The sequence below is a fragment of the Dromiciops gliroides genome, chromosome 3 (genome assembly GCF_019393635.1).
Source record: "Dromiciops gliroides isolate mDroGli1 chromosome 3, mDroGli1.pri, whole genome shotgun sequence".
Taxonomy (NCBI): Eukaryota; Metazoa; Chordata; class Mammalia; order Microbiotheria; family Microbiotheriidae; genus Dromiciops; species Dromiciops gliroides.
This window is the reverse complement of record NC_057863.1, coordinates 605810955-605827867: the sequence shown is the minus strand read 5'-3', so window position 1 is coordinate 605827867 and position 16913 is coordinate 605810955. Positions and strand designations below refer to the sequence as shown.

Genomic DNA, 16913 nt, shown 5'->3' with positions numbered 1-16913 from the left:
CAGGGACCTAGTGAACAGCCAAGCCTGCACGAGAAGGGATCCCAGTACCCTGTCCCCCCCCCTTCCCATCCCACCTCCCCTGCTACGTCACCACAACACAACCACTTGCGCTCTCATACTGTTGGTGTCATTCATTCGGTGCCAAGATTGCTTTAAAAAATTCCCTTGGCCCTAGTTCAAACAGGAGTACAGCTGGGATGTGTTAGATTTTAGGCAGTCTGCCCTCAATTTGAGATGAGTTATAAATAGCAGTGCCGACTTCCTTAACTACCGCTCTCGGAGGTAAAATGCAGGTTAATTACTGTGGGAATCAATTAGGGGTTCTTTTGGTTAAAGAGCCAGGGACTTTTTATTATTGTTATTATTATTATTATTATTATTATTATGTGATTAATTCAGCCAGGAATAAATTGGAGGCCCAAGGGGAGAAGTGGCATTTAATGAAATGTCCACAATTCTGGGGTGCAGCTTCTGGATTGTGCTCATCTTGACCAGTCAACAGTAAAGGGTAACAGCATGGGCTGCAAGAGCTCCTGCCTCTCTGGTAGTTCCCAAGCCCGCTTCACTGAGGTTTTTAGCATGGGAACTTTTCTGTAGCCAATTCATAGACCCCTCTGTTCTCCAAGTCACCAAAGCCACCTCTACCTGGACCAGCATCCCTGACAAGGTCAGTCCTCCCATTCATTTTAAAGAACTACAAAGTTTTTATCCTTACATGGAGCTAAAATCGGCTTCTCTTCAGTCCTCACCTCTTCCTTCTCCCATCTTGGTTTTTTTACTGTGTTCCCCTGGGGCCAAGCACAGAGACAGATTTCTTCTTTATGTCCTAGCCCTTGTGTTTTGTTACCCTTACTACTAACTGATCGGGACTGCAATAGGCTACAAGCTGCACCCCTGAATTTTGGGCTTTTAATTAAATGCCATTTCTCACCCTGGGCTTCCAATTTATTCTTGATTGAATTTATCATGTAACATAATGTCAGTGATGATGATAACAACAACATACTAGAAAAGTCATACTTCTAGATCTTCTCAAGGGCAAACAGCTCTTGTTTTTTTTAAATTCCCTTTCACGTGGCATGATTCTAAATCCTCACCATCCTGGTCACCTTCCGGCCTGAGCTCCTGTCTCTGGACCAGGACTAACTGGGTACTTTGGACTCTCCTTAGGTGGTTGGCATTATTTCAGCAAAGTTAGAAGAAGGCTGAGAGGGGTGTGTGTGTGTGTGTGTGTGTGTGTGTGTGTGTGTGTGTGTGTGCCTTCCAGAATACCTTTTCTTTCCCTTTTACATATGATTCTCCAGGCTTAACCTATGAGTTCCAAGATAGATCATCTTTTGTGCAGTTCATTCTAAACACTCCATTTAAAAACTCGAGTCTGAAGATACATATATTTGGCTTTATCTGTATCGCCCCTGTGACGTTAGCATTAGCCCACATGTAAAAGACGAGGAACCTGAGGCCTAGTGAGGGTCAGGGGTGTTGTCCACAGCCACACAACAAATACTCTTTTTGAGTTGGAATTCAGACACAGCTCTCCCTGGTTAAAGTCTGGTACTCTTTCCACTGTAAGAATAACTGCAACAATCACCATTCCTATGATCACCTTAAGGTTTGCAAAGTGCTTTACATAATCATCCCGTTTGATCCTGACTGTGCTGTGAAGGGTTATATAGATAGTGTCAATTTTTGACAGATGAGGAAACTGAGCATTTACTTGACTTGCCCACAGTCACACAGCCAGGGAGTCTCAGAGGTAGTATTTAGGACCAAATTTTCCTGACTCCAAGTCTGGCATGCCACTCACTGCAATAACCCATGCTGCCTTTCTGAATCTATTTTTCTAGCTTTTTGTAATTAATATTAGACCTGAATTTGATTCAAAAGACAAAATCATCCCTGCCCTAAAAAAAAAATGACATTCACACACTTTCCAGGACAACATTTCCATGAGTGGAGCTGATCTGGAGGGGCTTCTAACTTTGGTGTTCTTGATCTGTTTTCTCAGAGCTAAAACTCAGCCGTACCAGCTCTTAACCTAGAAGCAATTTGTCTTGGATATTTTCCCACAAGTTAGATCTCAGAAAGGGCAAATTCAGGAGGCATTCTTGTCTTTGATGCCCCTAAACTGGCAGCCTTTGATTCCCTACGTTTGGCAAGCAGTTCATAATGTGACTGGTGATCTGGAGGGAGATAAGCGGGAGACGGAGATTGGGAGCTTTCTTATGGTTCCATTCCTTTTTTTATGAATGCCTGCGAGTGTGTAGCAGGGGGCCCCCGGACTTCCCTGATCAAGGGGGCAGCGCTTTCCTCTCATTATGTCTCTCTGTGGCAGAGTCTTTGCTTTTGAAGTGTAATCACAGTAATCTACTCCTGTGGTTTCCCATTGAAAGGATTTCCTCTCTGTCAGTCCCAGAGTTGAATCTCCAGCTCTTTGCTGCTCTGGTTTGGTGTTTCCCTTCCTGTCCCCTGACTCTTCCTTTCGTGCCTGCGGGCAATAGGCACTTCCTCCTGTCTTTTTTTCTGTCTGTAGTTGGAATTGTCCTGGTCTGTAATGGCTAGTTCCAAAGCTGATTAGTGAGGATTTGGGGGCCCTTGTCACTTATTGGAGACCAAGTCTTAGACTTGGAATTGGGATACTTGGCTTGAAGGCCAGTTTTGTCCTTCCTTTGATCTGTTGCCTTCAAAAAGTCCCAATTCTCTGAGCCTTACTTTCTCCGTTCATAAAAAAGAGCTGATTGTACATTGTTTAGAGTTTGTTCTCAAATTCTGAGCCAAGTTTGTTTCCCTTTTTCTGTTACAGCTAGATAAGATTAAGGTTGACAAGAGCAGAGTAATTGTGTTTTAATTTAATTTATTTTAGCTTCTGAGGCTATATGTTCTACTGATATAAACTCTTCAGACTACATGTGTTATTTGAGAAGGAAATCTTTGACCTACTCAAGGAATAAAATAAGAGTTTCTTGAAGTCACATGTCATTCAGATCTCCCAAAGTGTAGGGGTCAGAATGCTAGAGATGGAGGACTTGATGATTTATTGTTGCTTTCCCCACAAGATGCATCAATCCTTTAGTAAAGCCATACAGATAGATCACTGGAAACCTACAAAGGAACTTTTGTTGAGATGAAGAAAGTCCTTTGTAACTGTGTCACTGCCCAACTTGGGGACCTCTTGTTCCCTGCTTTGTAAAGTGAGGTGGGTGGCATAGTTCATCCCCAAGGTATCTTCTGGCTTTGACATTATATTCCAAGGTCTCTTCCAACTCTGTTCTTCTATGATTTTTAGAAGGCCAGGATTTACTGATAGGCCTTCAGAGAAGTGTTTCTACCTAAGCAGTGGGTTGGGGAAGGGACAGGGACACAGGTGCTCTCTGAAAGACCTCTCAGTGTCATTCATCCAGAGTTCTTGGACCAGCCTCTCTCCTAGACTTGCCTCAAGGTCTTTATATTCTGTATTCCTCTCTTCTGTCTCTGGTATTCCCAGATGCATATTGGTTGTTTTGATAACTGAAGGCAGATCTTGGCCTCCCAGATAAGGAAGGACTTCTTAACAATGAGGGTATCCCCAAATGGGATGGTCTTTCCTCATTGAGGTCACGAAGTCGCTATTGTAAGAGCTCTTCAGCCAACTTCCATTTCATCACAGGCTGGGAATGTTATAAGAGGGGAGATTCCTGTATGAAATGACCCAAAGTGTCCACTCTACCTCAGAGAGTCAGTCCTGTTTATCATTAGTGTGTAGCCTCACTGCCCCCATTTTGCTTATCACAATCAACTATGCTCTTTTTGTCACTGTAGTGCTAGGCAAAGAAGACAGATGTGGCATATTTCTAACTTCGTAGAGCTTACATTCACTTGTTCCCTAATCGTTTCCATTAAGTTAGCTTTAAGCTCTAAAACCTGTAGTGCCAACCATCAGTGCAAATGTAGTACATTCAGAGAAAGGAAGAAAGCTCCCTGTGACCTGGAATTGCTGGAGAAGGCTGGGAGGAGGTGGGGGAGCACTACTTAAGCTGGGCATCATGGGATGGAGGTTAGTAAAAGCCTGCACAAAAAGCAAAGCGCTGGGAAAGGATGTGGGGAGCCAGAAGGTTCATGTTGCAGTAGCTATTTTCATTTAAGAAATATTTAATAAATGCCTGTTATGGACCAGGTGCCATGGATAACAAGATGAAAAGTGGAATAGCCTGTGGCCCCAAAGAGCTTATAATCTAATTGGCAAATGAGTATGATAAAAAGTAGAACTGACCATGGGCAAAGGAAATCCAGGCTAAGTGTTGCAGGAAAACTCGAGGAAGAAATGATTTTTTTCATTTGGATGAGGACTCAAAGAGAAGGTCGAGATGAGAAGAGGAGTGCATTCTGGCCAGGAGGACAGGCCACCAAGACTGTCCAAGAACATTCCAGGATCAGGGAGTGACTGGTCATCTGTTTTGGCAGGAATGGAGAGTTTGTGGAAATAAGACCGGAATAGGGTGTTGGAACTTGATTGTGCAGGCTCTTAAATCTGAGACAAAGGCACTTGTCCTGGAACTGATTGGCCACAGGTGGGGTGACCACAGAACTGTGCAATAATCTCTTCTTAGTTTCAGATTTTATAATTCTAGTGGGAAATAAGATCGGCCGGAACAGGTGAGAGCTGATCACGAAGGGCCTTGAAAGTAAGGCTGACTGGTTTAGAACTGGTAGGTGATTTTTTTATTTTGAATTTACCTCAGTGATTATCTGGACCAACTCCCGTATTTATAGCTGAAGAAATTGAAGACCCAAAAAGAGATGTAAAGTTTTGTGCACCATCTATCTCAGGTCCAACCCTAGAGTTTTATTTTAGGGTTAATTTTTAAAATAGTTGTGTGATGGTAAGCATTGGAGAGCTGTTGGGGCTGTTAAGCAGGAGGATGGTAGAAGCAACGGCCCACTCAAAGCAGAAGGAATGGCAGGAGCAGGAGTTCCCTACCTTAGAGCTTGTCTGGTCATTCCAGTGATTAGAGGACTGGGGTTTAACGAAGTGACATAACATGTCCATGTCTCACTTGAGAACAGAAGACACAAACTCAGGTCTCTTGACTCTTAGTCTCTTGCCGTTTTGAATGCTGGAGGTGTTTCCAAAAGTGCAAAGTGGCTTAGAGGATTACCCAGGATGTTTGGTAGGGAGGTGGTCACATCAGCCCTCGTTCTAAAGGGACCTCCCTGGGCTTTTTTTTAACCTCATGGGACTTGGCTACAGTGGACTGACTTTAGAGATCAGCATGTGAGGCAGCCAGATGGTGCAGTGGAGATACTGTCTTAGACATTTAGTAACCCGAGGGGTAAGTCTCTACCTTTCTCAACCTCATTTTCCCCATCTAAAAAGTGGGAGTAATAACAGCCCCTCCCTCACAGGTCTTTTGTGAGACTCAAATGAGATAACCTATAATGTACTTTGCAAATGCTTAAAGCACTATATAGAAGCTAGCTCTCTCATTCAGTGGAGGAGGCTTGCCCCATATGGTCCATATGGCTACCCAGCTGCAGGCAAGGATTGAGGTAAGGGCTGGACTGTAATAGATAGCAGTGTAAACCCTGAACTGTTTATAGAAAGGGGATGGTAACAAATTGGGGCCATTGCCAGGTGTGTGTGGGGAAAACCACACACACCATTCATTACTTACTAGTCCAATCATTGTTAAACCTAAATTCTCTTAAATAGTCCCAAAAGGATACGTGCAGCCCCAAAATGAAGATTGGGAATCTTACTGGAGCTTCTGGAACACAGGCAGGACATTGGCAGGAATTGTTTACTTGGGAAAAGCTGGTGGAAGCACTACTTTTAATAACATTGGCGTTAACAGTTGCTCAATAGTTGTGATTTGGGAGGTGGTTTTCACCCAGGTCTCTGTATATTAGAAGCTTCGAAACTGAGGGAAAGCAAGACTTGGCTGGTGTCTCTTTCTTTTCTTTATCTGTAAAAGTGCCAAGTCTATTCTTACTGTCTTTTGTCCTCCTTTGTTCTCACCTCATCCCCCCAACCCTTAAAAAAACAAACACATTTTCCTTCTTTGTGATAAATTACTTAGCTAATATTCTGTAAAAGCCCATATGAATAGAAATTACTTGAAGGGTTGTTGAATTTTCCAGCACCATTTTTAGAGTTCATGACTTTTCATCTATTAGTAACATAGGTATAATTATATAGTCTTAGTGCTGGAAGGGACTTTAGAGCATGGAACGTTTGAATGGAAGGAGAAATGGAGATTGGAAAGAGTCCAATTCACCTATTCATGTACAGATGAGGAAACTGAGGCCTGGAGAGGTACATGAAAAATCCTGTCTGCCATTTGGATTTGGTTTGTTTTTCCCCTCCCCCATTGTCCTAGGGCTAATTTTAAATCCTTGCTTTGGTTTTTTGTTTTGTTTTAATATACCATTGGGCCTAGATTTGTTGCTCTACAAGGGCAAAACTTCTAACATAGTAGAAGAAACTTCCCTTAAAAATAACCATTTATGTTTTTAGTGAGTCAGTTGGGGTTAAGTGACTTGCCCGGGGTCACATAGCTAGTAAGTGTTAAGTGTCTGAGGCCGGATTTGAACTCAGGTCCTCCTGAATCCAGAGCCAGTGAAAAATAGCAATATTTTTGTTTGTTTGTTTGTTTTGGTTTTGGGGGGTTGTTTTTCTTGGTTTTTTGTTTTGTTTTGTTTTGGTGAGGCAATTGGGGTTAAGTGACTTGCCTAGGGTCACACAGCTAGTTTGTGATAAGTGTCTGAGGTCGGATTTGAACTCAGGTCCTCCTGAATCCAGGGCCAGTGCTCTATCCACTGCGCCACCTAGCTGCCCCAGCAATATATTTTTTAATATTTGTAAAGTGGCATGGCCCTTGGCCCTAAAGTCCTACTGGAGGAGGATAGAACATATTCTTGGAATCTACAAATTAGAACAAATTAAGTTGGGGTGAAGGAAGGCATGCTAAGATGCTGAAATTGGTCAGTTGTCCCTGCTACCTGAGAAAGAACTAAAAACAAAGACATGTTTGTATGTAAACACCCGGGCAAATGAACTTGGTGGCGGGGAGGGGTCATCAAGATCCATCATTACTGGCAGTAATGTGCTCTGTGCCTTTGAAGGCCATCTTTTTTTTTTTTTCCTTAAAATTTGACCCCCAAGCCCCTCAGACATTGGATATGAAATGAAGCTACATTAATGCAGAGTTTGGCTTGAGAATTTAGTCAAATTCAAAGTTATGGCTCCCTCAGCAACCGTAACTGGGCCATGTTGCTCATTTGGAAGGAGGCATAAATTTAACTGCCTGTACTGTAGTGAAGACAGGGTACAGGTGTGCATGGAGGGAGGGGGGGGTATTGCAACTACTGGAGGAATGCAAGCATTTGGACACCCACATATTTGAGTCCTCAGCCACAGTCTCCTAGGATCAGTGTTGGTTACCTTAAGCAAAGTGGCTCACTGTGCCCGTGCTGCCCAGACTTTGTGTGATCTCATTTCCTGCTCTAGTATGACTGTAAATTGTTCCACATTTTTCCTGTTGCCCCCCCCCCCCCCGCCTTTTTTTCTTGAGCTTAGTCAAAAAGAAAGACTGTTAAAAGGCAGGGTTGACCTGGAGTCCCTTATGGCCACCACCTCAGAATTAGCAGGCACTCAAGAAGGCACACAGGCTCGTTAGGACCCCTTAGCATGTCATCCTGGACCAGTGTGTCCTCTTAGATTGGGGTGGTGGTTGTATACGAGCATTAGCTACATCTTTTAAATGCTCAAGGTTATTAATATTACGACCCTTTTTATTTTATAGCCATCCAGTCCAATGGATCAGATGGGCAAGATGAGACCTCAGCCGTATGGTGGCAGTAACCCATACTCACAGCAACAGGGACCTCCATCAGGACCACAGCAAGGACATGGATACCCAGGACAGCCATATGGATCCCAGACTCCTCAGCGGTACCCCATGACCATGCAAGGCCGGGCACAGAGTACAATGGGCAGCCTCTCTTATGCACAGCAGGTAGTTATGGACTTGGTTATTTTCATCTCCCTCACTACTGAGGAGAATAATGTACAACTATGGAAGTAAGCCTTTTAGAGTCTCACAGCTACCTGTACCTACTTAACAGGACTTTGAGCCAGTTCCTCACTTCATTGTGATATTACTGAGACCCAGAGAGTGCTAACCTTTGTCATGTCCATGTTGGGCAGTCAGCTTTGGGCCAAGGAATTACCCCGTTCTATGGACATACATTGGGCCCTTATTGTGCCTCATTTCTGAGTGCTAGTGTGTGAGCACTTGATAGGGCTCGTGCGTGCACGCGTGGAGGGGGGGAGATAAAGGCAGATCTATGAAAAGGTGGGGATGGCATCAAATAGATCCAGCAAGGGGAAAACAACTCTAAATATACATCCTACCCTTTTAGGGACATTTGGAATGGGGCTGGGTAAGATGGCATAGTTTAAAAAAAAACACCAAAAGGCAAAATTTAGAGTCACTACCTAACTTTGAATCCTTAGTTCTGTTAGCTCTGTGAATTTGGACAGTGACTTATCTGGGCCTCAGTTTACTTACTTGTAAAACCAGGTGTGCTGGACTCTCCTCTGAACCCTATAATCCCATGACTGAAGGCTGTTCTGCTGAAATAATTGAGAACGTTTGTTCTCCTTGATAGAATAGTACATTTTAGAAGGTGGACGGTGAAGTAAAAGGGAAGATTAAGAAGGGAGGTAATGTCTGTTAACAGAATTAGAACTGCGTAATTGAAACATCCAAACAGTTATCGTGTAAAAGTGAGGTTACATTGACTCTCCTTAGCCTCAAAGAGTAGAATTAGGACCAATGGGTCCTATCAACATAAAGAATTTCCAAGTCGAGCAATCTAAAAATGGAACAGGCTATTTCTGGAGGTCGTGGTCATAGTTTTAGAGCTGGAAGGGTTGTCTCAGAGGCCGTCTAGTTCTACCCCTTCCATGGATGGATGGTGGAACTGAGGGCCAGAGAAGCTGTGAGTGTGCTGCCCAATAGGCTTTACGGGGCAGAGGGGGAATTAAACCAGGGTCCTCCAGTTCTCCATTCTGCACTTGGTGCCGCATAGCCTGCCAGGCACTGAGATCCCCCTCATTGGAGGGGTTTGTTGAGAGGCTGGATGACCCTTTGTCAGCATTGTAGAGGATGCAGGAGTTTCATAGGAAGATGATGCCTCGAAGGCACAAGAGACCTTTGAGGTCAGGAAGTGAAGCCTCCTTATCTTACAGATGAAGACAGTCTTCTTGACCTTCAGACCAACCCCCTAGACCTGCCAGGCCATTCTGCCTCTCCTGTTATTGCTGCCCGCCCATGGGATTCTGTACTGGGCTTGGAGAGTTCTTTCTAGTCTTTTTCCCTCATGATGGTGACTTGAGAGAGGGTGGGGTAGACCTCTAGATTGCTTTGTCCACTTTATAGAGTAGAAGAAGGAAGGCATTTCTGAGCTCCGCACTAAGCTAGTGACTGGGTCAGCATTCTTCATTCCTGGCTTTTCAGTCTGTTAAACCAGGGTATGAGGTTGCTTCCTATACACATACAAATTGGACTCCTTGTATTCTCTACCACCAATCGAGTACTTGTTGAGTCTGATTTGCAGTAAATGAATGGTTTTAAGTAGATTTGTGGTTCAGAACGACTGCTCCTGAGCTCCAAGCTAAAATTCATCTCCTCTCTTTGTACAGATTCCTCCTTACGGTCAGCAAGGTCCCAGCGGGTATGGCCAGCAGGGCCAGAGTCCATATTACAACCAGCAAAGTCCTCACCCACAGCAGCCGCCCTATTCCCAGGCACCACCATCTCAGACTCCTCATGCCCAGCCTTCCTACCCACAGCAGCCTCAGTCACAGCCGCCGCAGCTCCAGGCCGCCCAGCCTCCTTACTCTCAGCAGCCATCCCAGCCTTCTCATCAGCAGTCCCCATCTCCATATCCCCAGCAGCAGTCGACAGCACAACAGCACCCCCAAAGCCAGCCCCCCTACTCCCAACAGCAGGCACAGTCACCCTACCAGCAGCAGCCACCTCAGCAGACAGCCTCTGCAGCCCTCTCTCAGCAGTCTGCGTACCCTCAGTCCCAGGCACAGCAGCCACAACAAACTGCCTATTCCCAACAGCGCTTCCCTCCTCCCCAGGTAAGACCTCCCTCCTCCTCCTCCCCCACCTCCCCCTCCTCCTCCTCTTCCTCCTTCTCCTCCCCCTCCCCCCCTCCTCCTCCTCTTCCTCCTTCTCCTCCCCCTCCTCCTCCCCCCCTCCTCACCTGAGCCTCATGTGACAGCTGACAGCGTGAGCTTTGGCGTTATCAGAACTTTGCCATACAAATTGGTTCTCTGATGTGCACTTAAAAACCAATTAAACTCTGGGTAAACATGCTAACTGGATTGATTAGACGAATAAAAGCATAACCTTCTTAACTGTATAAAGACTGTAGCTCTGGTGAAGAAATAGGGCAATACAAAATTGCACAGGCAGGTAAGAAATAAAAAGCAATGAGGCTGATTTAAAAAAAAAAAAAGACAAACCCAAACAAGCCGGTGCTTTCCCCTTCAGATGAGCTGTCTCTTTAGTCATGCTTACCTTGAGAGAGCCCATACCTGTTGCAGTGATGCAGCTATTGCTCCCGGAACCCCCTTTGGGGATTGTCTTCAGAGTCCATGACATAACATATTCTTTGGAACATCTCAGTGTAGCAAAAATCTCATCCTTTGAGGATGGATTTGATTTTTGTTTTCTTTCTCCTCCTCTCTTCCCCTCTCCCCTTCTTCCCTTCCTTTCTCCCTTCTCTCTCCCTCCAATGTGTCTTAAAATCGATCTTATTCACAGCCACACTTGCTAGGTTGCCACGCTGTGGCATTTGACCCCAAAGAATCATCTCTATATTTAATTCATGGATGATAATAAACAACAATGCCATCAGAAGGTATCTTGCACCCACTGTTGATATTTTTGTCTTGTCTGATACCTACTGTGGCATTTAGGTAATTCTTCCATCTCTGTGGCCCCTCCACCAGGTGAGAGAGACTTCACTGCCTATCGTATCTTTTCCCCATTTCAAAGTCTCATAGTCTATTTCTTTTGGCCATTATGTTTCAGGAATTATCTCAAGACTCATTTGGGTCTCAGGCATCCTCAGCCCCTTCAATGGCTTCCAGTAAAGGAGGGCAAGAAGATATGAACCTGAGTCTTCAATCAAGACCCTCTAGCTTGCCAGTGAGTAATCCCATGTCAAAGGAGTAGTATGGAGATCAACAAGAGGAGCTCTCTTGGAGGGAATCTGGGAGGAAGCTGGAAATGTTTTTTTCTGGATCAGGAATCCAGGAGTATGTGAATTTTTGTGGGGATGCTGACTTTGATTTAAGTGAAAGAATGGAGAACCCTTGCTTTGAGAGTTTAGGTGATTGGGGATGGGGCGTGTGTGTGTGTGTGTGTGTGTGTGTGTGTGTGTGTGTGTGTGTGTGTACGTACATGTACACACACACAGATGTATTCCCATGTACTTTCTAATCGCAGGAAATGTTCCCCCCAATCTCCTGCTGCTGCCTGGGGACTGGACTTTGTGGTGCTCTCTGAAGTGTTGTGTGTTTGTTCTTGGTCCTTGCTCTGGGGCTGTCACAGTGACAGACATGGCAGATACAGCAGACACAGACTCGAGTAATAATGAACTAGAAATAGATGTATCTTTTCCCATTCATCATTTTCTTTCCCGGTTGAGAAAAGTCCCCTTTTTCTTGCCCTCATTGATTGGAGTTTTACTTCAGCCTCCACTAAGGGACAGGATCGGAGTTTTGTCCAGAAGTCATTGTCATTTTGAATATGATTGGATAGAAAGATGGTCTCTGCTAAATAAGGTGCTGTGTATACAGTTGGTGCTTAATCCATGCTTATCACTGAGCAAATGTATATAGTCTCATGAGGATGATATTTATCCTGATAGTCTCTTCAAAATAGTTGTTCCACGAACTTCAGAACTTAAATTGGGTAGGATCTCATGGATCCTACCTCTGTCATCTGGTTTGGTGAAGATGAAGAGATGCCATTTGACCAGTGGATAGTGAATCAAAGTGAGTGGTACACACACATCATCCTGTTTGCTTCCAGAAATACTGAATGTGCCCTAGTGTAGAAATGTTTGAGTTTTTCCTTGGTTCCGGATCCTGCAAATAGCTTCCAGCTTTCCTTGGGCAGGAAGGGATGTTTTTGATCCCTGATTCCTTCAGGCTTTCTTGCTTCCCTTGTACATGTAGTATTCAGATTAAGAGATACCCTCGGGGCAGCTAGGTGGCGCAGTGGACAGAGCACCGGCCCTGGATTCAGGAGGACCTGAGTTCAGACACTTAACACTTACCAGCTGTGTGACCCTGGGCAAGTCACTTAACCCCAATTGCCTCACTAAAAAAAAAAAAAAAAAAAGATACCCTCTAATTCAGGGGTTCTTAACCAGGAGTCCATGAATTTGGTGTAAAAAATATATTTTTTATAAATATATTTCAATACAGTTGAATTCTTTTGTAATTATGTGTGTGTATATATGTATAGTGCATTTTAAATCGCTCTTATTCTGAGAAGAGCTTACTAGGTGTCACCTCTCAGCCGAAGAGGCACAAGCCCCTGTTCTCACTCCTTTTTGATTAGGAGGGAATTCTCTGATAACGGAGAACCTTCCCCATCGGAGTTTGTTGCACTCGCCACTGATGACCTTAATTTTGCTGTCCAGCCCACCAAGTCCTTTCCAAAGTTATGAGATCCTCCTGCTTAGTCAGGAGACTCCTTTTCAATATAAACATTAAGCTGTTGGAGAAAGAAACATTTTATTTGTGAGACCGACTACCACCGATAAAGACTGAAGTCAGGCTAGGGCAAATTCTTTGGGATGCTTATCGGAAATAGGAACCTAGAACAGTATATTCACTTGTCCTTCTGAGATGGAGTTAGAATCAATTTCTTGTTGGCTTTTAAGAGATCGTTATGGGGGCAGCTAGGTGGCGCAGTGGATAGAGCACCGGCCCTGGAGTCAGGAGGACCTGAGTTCAAATCCAGCCTCAGACACTTAACACTTACTAGCTGTGTGACCCTGGGCAAGTCACTTAACCCCAATTGCCTCACCAAAAAAAAAAAGAGAGAGAGAGAGAGAGATCATTATGACTAGTGACTTAGGATGTCTTATTTATTTTCACCTCATAGTCCTGACTCACCTCAAGAATTTATGCCATCATTTCAGAATTTGTGTTTCCTGTGTTTCTATAGTCTTCATTGGCCCTTTCTGTAGGCCTCATTGGCATCATCCGCAGTACATTGTAAGTGCTTGAACAGTGTTAGATATTTGCAATTGAAATCCAGTTTTATTCCATAAAGTATGATGTTGTGGTTCCATGGTAGCAGATCTGATGAGTATCTGACCAAGGCAAAGAATCTTTCTGATAGACTGGTTGCAGTTACTGCTGAAAAGCAGCTATGAATCGAGATGTGAAGGGCCCAAGCCATGGAGCCAGTTTAATGGACATTTTATCTTCAATGGACAATCATCTGGAGGATGTCTGTGCGTAAAAAGGAACCCAGTGAAGACCTCGTAGATATTTGTTCCTTTAGTGTTTTATCCCTGCTTTTGTTTTCATAAGTTATTTCCTTATCTCATTGACACATGATGAAAACAGAGAGGTAAAATTCTTCTATTCTGGAATTTTGTTAGATCGATTGCCTTGATAAGTAGGCCAGAGAGGCAGCAGGGAAGGGGCCCTGTTCTATGGATCAATAGGAAACCTGGGTCTGGGTTGAATGTTTGCCCCTCATAGATCTTCCATATCCCTTCTTTGTATGATGAGGGCTTTGTAAAGCAGATAACTGTTCAGATACAGATTGGATGAGATGACCTGAGAGTCTATAGAAGATTGCCAAGGTCTCCTCCAGCTTTAAAACCTCCAGGTGTCTCTTAAGCGATAGAAGTAGAGTAGAGTTGGAAGTCAGTCATTGGGGAGTCAACCCAAAATTGCAAATCCCATTTCACTTCAGTTTCAAAACTCTATTCAGCTCTCCATCTAGGAGTGTTTTCCAGATAAGCGACCTCCATGTTGGCATGAGATTTTTTTTATTTTAGCAGAGTTTGAAGTCTTTCTTGTCAATTACTTTGATGCAGGAAAAATTGCATTTCTAAGTATGTTCAGCGAATGGTTGGGAGACTTTACACAGAAAACAGTATAAAGACTTAGCTGGCTTTATTTCTTGGTGGGGGGGAAGGCCTGGTTCCCCTGTAATAGCCCAGAGTTTATATGCCAACATGGCAAAAAGACACATGAGAAGAAGATTCCTCTTCTGAGGTTGACTGCTATGAGGAGTCGTGTGGTATCAATAGCAAAGCGGCCAGTTGTTTCCTTCCACTTAATCTGCTTCGGTCCTTAACTTTCTCCTTGCTTAACTTCATAGGAATGTGGGGGGGTTTGGGGGGGGGGGTTAGTGAAGCAATTAAGGTTAAGTGACTTGCCCAGGGTCACAGCTAGTAAGTATTAAGTGTCTGAGGCCGGATTTGAACTCAGGTACTCCTGACTCCAGGGCCAGTGCTCTATCCACTGTGCCACCTAGCTGCCCCAAGAATGTGTTTTTAACCTGATTTAGTCAGAAATGTGTGTGATCATGGTCTCATCATTTGAATTGTGTACATAAGTCTTGGTAAGGTGTTTTTTGGTTTGTTTTTTAATGGAAAGAACTCAGACTTAATGCTTTCTTTGCAATGTTGCAGTTTTCCCCCTTTCCAAAAAAGTGTCTCTAGGTTATTTTCTTGTTCCAGGTCATTTTTTATATGCCATCTTAAAATTAAACTGCTTCAGTGCCTAGAGGGGACCTCAGCACCAAAACATCTGTTGAGATGGGTTTTAGGGTCCTGGTAAAAATGGCCTAACAATAAGCTTCCTGTTTTCATCCATAGAAACTAAGGTGTTAGCCTCCTCTTGGAGCTAAGGGAGGGGTGTGTGCTAGAGAGATCAGCCCAAGGGAATGAATGTTCCCAAGTTCAGGCTTCTCACAGATAGATCCAAATGGGTCATTTGCTTTGTGGTGGAAACCACATGGGGAGGAGAGCTGGAGAGCTGACTGGGATGTGGGTTATTGACATCTTGTTGGTTGAATTTGTTTTTTGTCCCTCTGGTCCTTGGAACAACATACAAACAAGGTTATTCATCTTTGAAACCTTGATTTGCTGTCCCACTCTGGGAATCCCCTTTAAAGTCCATCCTCTTTCTTCAGTATCTACTCTACAAGATGACTGAGTTTGATTTATTCCGGGACTCATCCAAGCCTGCCACCTCCTGTGCTCTGCTTTTCTTGTGAGTGCCTTGCTAGTACCCATCTCCCAAAGCCCACAGATAGAACCAAGAAGGGAAGTGAAACTTAAAGGTGTTTGGCTCATTGTCTAGAATTTTAAAGAGACAAGATGACTTTTGTAAATTATCTGCATTTCTAAGAGATATTGTGCTTAGACAATTTAATACCTGTTGACTCACTTTGATTAACAACATGGTCTCTGACCTTGACTATCACAGATATTAGAGGGAGTTTTTATATGATTTTGCTCAGACATTACCTGAATATCTCCCCTCTTTCCCCCAATTAAAAATAGCAACAAAAACTTTGTGTATTAAAAGACATATAAGTGTCTGCTGTGTGCTGGTTATCGACTAGCATATACAAATGAACAAGTTATAGTCCCTGACCTCAAGGATTCATAAAACTTAGACTGGATATATAAGAATAGTGGCGACTCAGAATTCCTAAGGTTTTTGAGCCCTGGTGTTTGAGAGAATAGTGATGCTTCTAACTGAAATGGGGAATTCAAAATGGGGAAACTTGATTTAGGGGAAAGATACATTTATTATGGGACTTCTGTAGTTTGAAATGCCAGCAGAATTGTGGGGTGTAGAGCTTGACTGGGACCATAGAGAAAATCTGGTCCGTCCTCTTAGGTAGGTGAGGAAAGGGGCTCAGATACAATGTAAATTGCCTAAGGTCACCCAGTAGTAAATAGCTGAGCTCTGACCCTGGCTCCCATTCATTGCCTGCATCCCAATGCATTGGTTGCATCTAAATGAAAATGGACAGCCTGTCATTGTCATCATAGACTTGCTACTCTCCACCCACCCACCCAACACACATACTTTTATTTTTTGCAGAATTACTAGACTGGTAGGACATTTGGACTCAAAGAGTGGTTATTAATGGTTTGGTGTCGGCTCCAGAGGTTTCCAGTGGAATACTCCAGGAACGTGTCTTTGGCTCTGTGCTTCTTAACATCATTGCTTGGATAGCAGCAGAGATGGCATGCTTTTCAAATTTACAGATGACAAAATGCTGGTTGGGTTAGCTAACAGGTTGGATGCCAGTCAAGTTCCAAAAGGATCTAAGCAAGCTGGAATGTTGGGCCTAGTCTAATAAGGGGGAATTTAACAGGGCATTGAACTTGGATCCCCAAAAAAACCTGAATTCAAATTTGTCTTCTGCTTACTATCTCTGACAGTGGGCACGATTCTCTGAGCCTGGGTTTTCTTGTCTGTAAAATGGGGCTAGTAATGATGGTAGGATTTACTTCCAAGGGAGGCTCAAGTGAGATAGTGTTAGTAAAAAGCTTGAAAAACTGTTAAGTGCTGCATTATTACTAATAGGGAAAGTCTTCTACTTAAATTCAAAGGATCAACAGAACAGGTACAAGATAAGAGAGGCATAGCTATCTACATACACTTCCTCTGAAAAAGATGTGGGAATTTTCATGGACGGAGCAGCCCTAAAAGCTCCTTGATGCCTAACTCCTAGGGCTAGGAGGGTAGTCCAAATGCAGCCTATAACCCTAATCACACTACACTCTAGAGAACTATATTGAGCTTGGACATGGATGACTTGGAGAGTGTCCAAAAGAGGTCAGCCAGGCAGACAGAA

The 16913-nt window shown here is 43.8% G+C and overlaps 1 protein-coding gene across 2 annotated transcripts in view; it reads left to right on the top strand.

Moving 5' to 3' along the window:
- Window positions 1-16913, top strand: part of ARID1A (AT-rich interaction domain 1A) — a 95890-nt gene that overhangs the window by 36791 nt on the left and 42186 nt on the right. For both annotated transcript variants that reach the window (XM_043992317.1, XM_043992316.1), the window contains exons 2-4: window positions 7782-7994; window positions 9686-10132; window positions 11091-11207. In XM_043992317.1, coding sequence (XP_043848252.1) covers window positions 7782-7994; window positions 9686-10132; window positions 11091-11207 — 777 coding nt within the window. The remainder of the gene's footprint in view (window positions 1-7781; window positions 7995-9685; window positions 10133-11090; window positions 11208-16913) is intronic.